Genomic DNA, 10000 nt, shown 5'->3' with positions numbered 1-10000 from the left:
GTGAAATATAGCATGGCAAATTTTAGACATATTCACAATTCTTTAACTATTGATGCTGCTAAGACCTATGTAAATGCCATGATAATGTCTCATTTACACTACTGTATGCCAAGCTGGTCCCAGGCTAACAAGAGTACCATGAAATCCATCGCATCACTTTACAAACAAGCTCTTAAAGTTTTGGACAGACGTCCATCTCAATTTCACCACTGTGTTATACTGGACAAGTATAACTTGCTAAATTTTGACGACATAATTTTACATTCTGATTTGCGCCTTGTGCACAAAATCATTCACAATTCCGCTCCACCACCTCTGAAAACCATCCATCCTTGCTCTGAACAAATTAGCAGAACAACTAGATCAACCATCTGAGGAAACTGTACCCTCCCAAGCCGGGTAACAGCATTTGCACAATCTGCTTTTTCCTTCAGAGCAACGAAACAATGGAATGCCCTTCACACCCACATAAAAAGCATTACAAACTTTTATTCATTCTCACATGAAGTGAAGAGATGGCTTTCATGTAACCAGTCTTGTGACCACTAATAGTTTTGCACATGCCTGTTTTGACACTGTGCACATTGTAATCTTTTTGCATATGACATCTTTTAGTGTGTGTGTGAGTGTGGTGTATGTGTGTGTGTGTGTGTGTGTGTGTGTGTGTGTGTGTGTGTGTGTGTGTGTGTGTGTGTGTGTGTGTGTGTGTATAACCAGGGCAATTGGAATATTCATGGCAAATGATCTGCAGCCCTTTTCTGTGGTAGACGATGCAGGATTTCAGAACTTAATGAAGGTAGTCGAACCCAGATACGCATTGCCAAGTCGACACCATTTTTCGCAAAATGTGGTTCCCAAACTTTACAAGGAACGTGACGACTGACAATGATAGGAATATCGTAAATGCTGTTGAGATGGCCGGATTTTCACCGCATGTCAGATGCTTTACCCACACAGTCAATCTTGCTGCGCAGAAAGGAATGGCGGTGAACCAGGTGTCCCGCGTGCTTGGCAGAGTTAGGAAAGTTGTCACTTTGTTTCTTTCACAAGAGTACGAAAGCCGCCGCTGTGTTATGTGACAAACAGAAAATGCTTCAGTCGCCATCGCACAAGCTAGTAATTACAGGACGTTACCCCCAGGTGGAACTCAAGCCACGACATGCTGGAACAGTACCTCGAACAACAGGCTGTCGTTTTCGCATTCACAGATGGAAGCGTTAAAAAAAATATAAAGACATTGTCACTCTGTCTGATGCAGACGTGAAGCTGGCAGAGGATGTGGTTCAGATGCTCAAACCACTGAAGACAGTGACGACCTTGATGAGCACTGAACAGACGGCCACACTGTCAATGATTCTACCACTGAAGGACAGGATTATGACGGCAATGAAGCACACTGGCTCTGACACTGCAACGGTGAAAGAAATGAAGACGGCAATTACAAAAGATTTCCAGGACCGCTACCCACAGACAGATGAGGCCCTGAGTGACTTCCTCCATGTGAGCACTGCACTTGACCCACGCTTCAAATCCCTACCCTTCCTGGATGAGACCACCACAACTTCAATCTTCAACAGCCTGACAGAAAAAATTCTGGAACAGTTTTCACACACTGCTCAGGTACTTACTTATAAATAAATATTTGTTTATTTAACGTTTAGTATACACGTTTTGATTTAATTTCATTTTAATTAATTTCATTTTATTTTAATATCAATGAGTGCATATTTGCCTAATGATCAAATCAGCATGATACATCTGTAAGGACAGTGCTGTGAAGTTTTCTTGCATTATTGGATGGTTTCATAATTAGGGCCTACTTTGATATCTTATGTAAGACCATATTGTTTTTCTATTGTTTTGTTTTAGGCCCAGACTGTCAGGGAGGAGGAGAGAGATGATGAGAGAACAGAGAGCGCCACAAGCATTTAGTGCCTGTGCCAGTACCAGTGCCAGTGCCAGTCCAACGCCATCAAAAAAGGCGCCAATGGCTGACCTGTTCGGAGACTGGTTTCCTACTGATCAAGGGACATCATCATCCAAGCGTTTCCCTCAGGTGGTGGAGGAGGAGGTACAACATTACAGATCTGTGCAAAGCCTCTCAGTGGAGTCAGATCCACTTGTGTGGTGGAGAGACCATGAAAAACAGTTTCCCCACTTATCCAAACTAGCCAAGCGTTTTCTTGGAATACCTGCCACATCTGTCCCAAGTGAGAGAGTCTTCTCAACTGCTGGAGACATCGTCACAGCGCAAAGAGCATGGCTCTCACCGGACAATGTTGACATCATGGTGTTTTTGAAGAAGAATTTCAAAATCTCCTAAATCAAACAATCTGGTTTGGTGATGGACGTTGTTATTTCACTTTGTTATTTGATTTGTTCACTAGGCACTAGGGTAACCTGGTTCCTCAGATTGTAAGGGAATTTTAATTTAATTGCACTTTTTTTCTAGATAAATGTTATTTGTTTACTTTTACAGTCTGCTACCTCAGAAAATGTAATTGGTTATTTAAAGGGACACTGTGCAGGATATGGTCAAAAAAGGTACTGCAACTATGCTGCTCATTGAAACTGTGTCGCCTATTGCCAAATTTGACCTTTTCATGATAGTTTACTAAGTAATTAACTAATATTTTCTAGTATGGCCCAAGTACAGTCATTTTTGCAGCTAAAAATGGCTATTTCTAGAAATTAAAAATGGCGGACCATGGAGATCATAGAGGATCATATGGAGGTCATAATGAATACTTAGAATTTCATGGTGGTGGTAAATATTCATGAAAAAGGTAACATTAGTGAATGGGTAGCATGAATTCTGGAAATAAACAACTAAAAATCTCACACAGTGTCCCTTTAATATTTATGTGGCTTGTTTCCTTTATATTTTTAAGCTATGTTCAACCCTACTTTTTCATTATGATGCTTTTTTAAGTTTGTTGAATGTTTTTCTACAGCATTGCTTTGAGTAATAAAACCTCAATATTTGGTTATAAATTCTTTGTTCATTTTTTATCGCTCATACTTATTCTAATGTGAATTAGAAAATATATTTTAAAAATCGAGAGGTAAAAAAATAAATAAAAATCATAATAATAATATCGTGGGGTGTATCGAACCGTGGGTTGAAAATCGTGATACAAACCGAACGTGAGGTAGGTGTATCGTTACAGCCCTAGTACACACACACAGCACAATCAGAGACTAAGCAAGAGAGAGGGACAGAGGGAGGCAGACAGACAGACAGACAGACACACACATATATATTGGAAGGCAGAGGGGAAAAAAGACTGAAGAAATGCGAGACATTTTAGAATGACTGACAGGGTTTAGAATGAGAACGAATGAGAGAGAGAGAGAGAGAGAGAGAGAGAGAGAGAGAGAGAGAGAGAGAGAGACAGAGACAGAGAGACAGAGAGAGAGACAGAGAAAGAGAAAGAGAAAAAGAAAAAGAGAGAAAGAGAAACAGACTCGTCAAGACTGGCTGGTTTGACGGAGGGAGACTGAAGCTTTCCAGGTATCTGTTCTGTCATCTGGTGGGATTGGTGTCAGAACTGTGTGTGTGTGTGTGTTTAGGTGTGTGTGTGTGTGTGTGTGTGTGTGTGTGTGTATGTGTGTGTGTGTGTGTGTGTGTGTGTGTGTGTGTGTGTGTGTGTGTGTGTGTGTGTGTGTGTGTGTGTGTGTGTGTGTGAGAGAGAGAGTGTGTGTGTGTGTTTGCAGGGCCGCTGACAGCTTTTGCTGGGCCTGGGATGAAGTCGTCTGAAAGGGCCCCCTACCGAATGTATACAATTCTGGACCCCCTATCTCCCTGGGCCCAGGACAGCATACCCCTTTGCCCCAGTCAACGGGCCTGTGTGTGTGTGTGTGTGTGTGTGTGTGTGTGTGTGTGTGTGTGTGTGTGTGTGTGTGAGAGAGTGTGTGTCTGTGTGTGTGTGTGTGTGTGTGTGTGTGTGACTCATTCACCATGCTGCTGGTCTGACATGTCATGTTGTTGAGCGGAGCAGAGATGAGCGTGTGTGTGGTGACTGGGAGAACAAGGTGTGTGTGTGTTTGTGTATGTCTCAGCATGTGGTTGTTGATGGGCAAAGAAGTGTGTGTGTGTGTTTAAAGGGAGAGGTGTGTGCTTGTGTGTGTGTGTGTGTGTGTGTGTGTGTGTGTGTGTGTGTGTGTGTGTGTGTGTGTGTGTGTGTGTGTGTGTGTGTAAATGTATCTCACCATGTTGTTGGTGATGGGCAGTGTATGTGTGTGTGTGTGTGTGTGTCACAGTGAGATGTCACTGGAGCAGAACAGCATGACTGTGTGTATGTTGGTGTGTGTGTGTGTGTGTGTGTGTGTGTGTGTGTGTGTGTGTGTGTGTGTGTGTGTGTGTGTGTGTGTGTGTGTGTGTGTGTGTGTGTGTGTGTGTGTGTGTGTGTGTGTGTGTGACAAGGGGTGGTGCAGCATATTCTGTGTGTATGTGTGTGTGCATGTGGCGTGTGTGTCTCACCATGTCGTTGGTGATGGGTAGTCGTTTCCTCAGCAGTCCCGTCACCACTTCCACTATGGAGTCATGAAGCTTAGGGAACCGCAACAGCTCCTAGAACACACACACACACACACGCACAAACGGTCAGACAAACGACAACAGCACACTTGAAGATTCTCTCTCTCTCTCTCTCTCTCTCTCTCTCTCTCTCTCTCTCTCTCTCTCTCTCACTCTCTCCCTCCCCCTGTCTCTCTCTCTCTCTCTCTCTCTCTCTCTCTCACTCTCACTCTCTCTCCCTGCCTCCCCCTCTCCCTCCCCCTGTCTCTCTCTCTCTCTCTCTCTCTCTCTCTCTCTCTCTCTCTCTCTCTCTCTCTCTCTCTCCTCATCCATCAAGCTAAGTGTTTTTATTACCACATTCACAGGGAGGAAAGAAGGAGCTGTTGAAATGGTGACCAAACAAACGCAAACGCAGACACAAAATTGAATACTATATAGGATTTAGAAACAGACATTTTATTTTAGAAATTTACTTTTAAATAACAGAAATCTCAATCAATTTTTTTTTTTTACTATATTATATCTATATGCATGATTGAGACCAACAATTCAAGGCAAAGAGAACAGAAGACGACAACAAGCAGAGCAGATGGAGCAAAGAGAGCAGGCATGGCATGGACTGAACCTGAGCTCAGGCATCAGAGGCGCCGCTATCGAGGGGGCAAGCGGGGCATTTGACCCTTGTCTCAGGGCCCTCCAGCATTGGTGATTGGTTTTAATATTATGATGGGGGCCCTATCAGTCTTTAGCCCTGTGTGCGACCTTGTTCCGCCATTGGTTGACATGCAGAGATAGGCTGACGTGCACTCGTGTAGGCAAGGATGGGTAGACAAGGGCGGGTAGGTGGGTAGGTGGGCAGAAAAAAGGCTGTTGAGGAGACAGGGCCACAGAATGGCAGAAATCACTGATTGGCAATGAGGATGCATTGGTTACAATCTAGGGCCACATATTTCAATTCAGCCAGGTGACCATCCAACCAGCCAATCACCTGGTTGAATTGGACGGGTAAAACCAAGTCATTTGGACTACGTGGCACTGGATAGTAGCTGAATGATCCATTTTGCCCATCAGTGGCACACACACACGCACATTCAAACTAAATGACATTCAGACTAGGAAAATAGTGGCGCAGGACAGAATGCTAGTCACAAAACTGGAGAAAAAATGACAAGCAGAACAAACGGACAGACAGACAGAATGACATACAGAATAACAGACAGACAGAATGACATACATAATAAGAGACAGACAGAAGGACAGACAATCCACCCCCACCCAGCCACCCAACTCAAAACAGATAGACATTGATTGAGAGCAGCTGATGAAAGAGACAGGTAATGACGCATGCACACATCCGTGTGTGAGTTTTTGTGAGTGTGAGTGTGAGTGTGTGTGTGTGTGTGTTTGTGCACAGGTATGTGTGTATGTTTGTGCGCACAGAAGTGTGTGTGTGTGTGTGTGTGTGAGTGTGTGTGTGTGTGTGTGTGTGTGTGTGTGTGTGTGTGTGTGTGTGTGTGTGTGTGTGTGTGTGTGTATTGCAGCTCAGCTAAATTTATCACCATGTAAGCATGAGAGAAATAGACTACAGTAGGCATAAATAACACAAGGCTGACGGTACACAGAGAAATGTCTGACGCCTCAAATATATGGCATCCCAAACACACACACACACACACACACACACACACACACACACACACACACACACACTGTGAGAAGTGCTAATAAAAGCTGATTTACAGCTGTGTGTCAGGAACAAGAAACGTCAAGGAGGTTCCATAAAGCAAGGCATTGTGTGTGTGTGTGTGTGTGTGTGTGTGTGTGTGTGTGTGTGCACTGGAAGCTGGAAATGTCGAGGCGCATCCATAGAACCAGTCATTAAATGTGTGTGTGTGTGTGTGTGTGTGTGTGTGTGTGTGTGTGTGTGTGTGTGTGTGTGTGTGTGTGTGTGTGTGTGTGTGTGTGTGTGTGTGTGTGTGTGTGTGTGTGTACATAGGTGTGAGCGCTATCTAAATTCAAAAGGCGTGCGCTCCACCTTGACAGTTGTTTGCGAGCCTGCTTTGTTGTTCTGCTTGAATGGATCGTTCCGGATGCTTTGCACTGCTTTGCATGTTAGAACAGAGGATGTACTGCATCCTCAAGCTTTCCAACACACACACAGACACAGACACAGACACACACACACACACACACTAACCTGCCACAATGGATTTGCATAGGTCCCCACACACACAGACACACACACCTGGCCTACCCAGGCCATCCTTCACCAACACCCAACTATACCTATCTATTAATTACTCTCAATTCTTAACATAGTTCAAAAAACTGTCCCACATGGCAGAAAACTTTGACATTTTGTCTCTCACTTTGGCAAGCATTAGCTCGTAGGAGGCTGTATTTGTCATGAGCTCCATCCAGTCCTTGTAACAAGGTGCACTTGTACTCTTCCATTTCCTTAAGATAACTTTGGCAGCAGTAAGGAAGCCGGCAAGCGCTAGTCCAAACTGGACCTTTGTAAGTTCAGGTGTTGGAGTCTGATCTCCAAGTAGGCACAGGCGAGGTGAGCTTGGCAGTGGCTGCTCCAGCAGGCAGCTCTTCCATTGTCCCAAGTACTTGAGTCCAGAAAGGTGAGACAAGAGGGCAGTCTCACATGAGATGTAGAAAGGTACCCACAGAGTTCTTACATTTCCAGCACTCATCACTGTTGGTTAGACCAACTCTCTTCAGCCTAACAGGTGTCCAGTAGTACTTATGAATTATTTTATAATGTATAAATCTTGTCTTGATGTCTCTCACTGCCCAGCCCATACTATGCACAATATCGTCCCACACATCTTGTTCCAACTCAATCCCTAGATCCCTTTGCCATATTAACCTCAGATTTTCGGTTTTACCATACAGTGCATTAGCAGTTGTGTTATAAAAAACAGAGGATGACTGCAAAAACCTTGGAAGCTTAAAGAAACCCTGGAGAACATTTTCATCTTCACCTATATCAAAGCCCATAGATAATACACAGCTACGCAACTGAAGATATTTCCAAAAATCACCTTTATCGTTCATATTATATTTATCTTTAAGCCCTTGAAATGAAATGAACACACCATCCTCTTCAAACAGATCTGCAATAGTGCAAATGCCCTTATCATACCATGTCTTCCAATACACCTGTTTCTTTCCTATTTTAATTACAGGATTTTCCCATATGGAAGAGTAAGGCTGTTTGTAAGGACACAATCCAAGTAGTTTGTGAACTTTGATCCAGACATTCCTAGAATGTTGAAATATAGGATTATCTATTTTGGCATCTGGTAGTTTTTGAGATATAACATCTGTGTATTTAAGTGGAGATGTCATTGACCTCTCAATTTCCACCCATCCTAATTTCGAGTCATTCTGTGTCCAATGCTCACCCATTTTAAACATTTCAAAAGAGATATTATACAACTCTATATTTGGCAAAGCCATTCCACCCATTCCCCTGGTAGTAAATAGTTTATTCAAACTAATTCTCGGCTTCTTACCCTCCCACAAATACTCTTTAACAATATCATTGTATTGCCTTATCAGTGCATTAGGAATGGTCAAAGGGATCATCATGGAGACATAGTTAACCTTTGAGGAGACCATCATTTTAACTGTATTTATTTTGCCCCACAAAGATAACTTTATTACTTTCCACTTATCAAAGTGGGTCTTAATATTCTGAAGAACTGGATTCATATTGATTTGTACCAGTGTTTGGAAATCTGTGGTTAACCTTATACCCAGATATTTCATCCCTGACTGTATCCAAGTGAAAGGAAATGTCCCAATATCTGCCTGTGAGCAGCTACTGGAAACAGGCATAACTTCAGATTTCTGCCAGTTGATCTTATAGCCTGAGATACCTGAGAAATTCTCTATAATATCCATAACCCTCGAAATGGAGGAGGCCGGCTCTGACAACAGCAATAAAATGTCATCCGCATATAGAAACATCTTATGCATTTGACCCCCTGCCAACACCCCTTTAACATCTGGATCCGCTCTAATAGCAATTGCCAAAGGTTCCACAAATAGAGTAAATAACAGTGGGGACAAAGGGTCCCCCTGTCTTGTGCCTCTTCCTAACTGAAAGAAGGGGGACATGATGCCATTAGTTAGAACAGCTGCTCGCGGTGCTGAATACAGGACTCTTACCCATTTAATAAACCCCTCACCAAAACCAAAGGCCTCCAGTGTGTGAATCAAGTATCCAAACTCGACTCTATCAAATGCTTTCATCGAATCCAAAGAAAACACACCAACAGGAACGTGTTCGTCACGATTTATCCAAATAAGATGTAAAAGGCGCCTGAGGTTATCTGCAGAGGATCGACCCTTGACAAAACCAACCTGGTCAGAGTTAATGACTGTTGGCAAGACTTTCTCCAGTCTCGTTGCCAATATCTTAGAAAGAATCTTACAGTCTACGTTCTCCAAGCTAATAAGCCTATAGCTACCTGGTTCATATGGGTCCTTGTCTTTCTTAAGTAACACGGTTATTAAGGCATCATTAAAGGAGGGAGGGAGCAAACCCTCTTCCAGTGCTTCTGAGAAAACCATTGTTAAAATGGGGGCCAACACGTCAATATTTATCTTGTAGTATTCAGCCGTGAAACCATCAAGGCCTGGTGACTTTCCAGATTTCATCGACATAATGGCAGCTCTAACCTCTTCCTCATCTATAGGCTCATCCATCATGTCTACTTGAGCTTGGGACACAACAGGGATTTCTAAATTTGAGAAGAAATTGGCATATCTATCCTTATTAACAGGCACTTCTGATTTATATAGATTTTCATAGAAGTTCTTAAATATGCTGTTAATTTCTGCATTGTCTGTTGACACCTCATCTCTACCATTATTAATAGCAGGGATTAACATACTAGCATCCTTTTTCTTCAGTTGTGAGGCCATCAGTTTACTTGCCTTCTCACCACTCTCATAAAAACAGGTCTTCAACCTGAATAGAGCATATTCTGCCTTCTTATTATAAATCTCATTGAGCTGATATTTCAAGTTGCACATTTCTTTAAATCTCTGTTCGCTATAACATTGTGACAACATGACTTCCTTACTCTTAATCTGGAATTCTAATTCCCTTATCCTCACAGTAGAGATTTTCTTCATATAGCTTGACTTTGAGATAAAGTACCCCCTCATAAATGCTTTTGAGGCTTCCCATACACTTGAGATCTTTTCCGTTGACCCTATATTTTGATCAAAAAAGTTATTAAGTTCAGTTTCCATAGATGCCTTAAGTGTAGGATCCTGAAGGACTGACACATTAAGTCTCCATCTACCTCCACTTGGCTTACTTGACTTCAGCTCCATTACCAGCTCTACTGGGGCATGATCAGACAAAGCTATTGCTCCAATCTTACAATCAGCTACAATATCTGCCATTTGTCTTGAAATTAGAAAATAGTCTATCCTTGAGTGTGACTTGTGCAC

At 42.7% G+C, this 10000-nt stretch overlaps 1 protein-coding gene across 3 annotated transcripts in view; it reads right to left on the bottom strand.

Moving 5' to 3' along the window:
- si:dkey-32e23.4 (dynamin-1-like protein) overlaps positions 1 to 10000 on the bottom strand; it is a 57539-nt gene that overhangs the window by 16399 nt on the left and 31140 nt on the right. For all 3 annotated transcript variants that reach the window (XM_063195753.1, XM_063195752.1, XM_063195754.1), the window contains one exon: positions 4484 to 4573. In XM_063195753.1, the coding sequence (XP_063051823.1) occupies positions 4484 to 4573 (90 nt within the window). The remainder of the gene's footprint in view (positions 1 to 4483; positions 4574 to 10000) is intronic.

This window comes from Engraulis encrasicolus, chromosome 3, assembly GCF_034702125.1.
Source record: "Engraulis encrasicolus isolate BLACKSEA-1 chromosome 3, IST_EnEncr_1.0, whole genome shotgun sequence".
NCBI lineage: Eukaryota > Metazoa > Chordata > Actinopteri > Clupeiformes > Engraulidae > Engraulis > Engraulis encrasicolus.
This window is presented reverse-complemented; position numbering and strand designations above follow the sequence as displayed.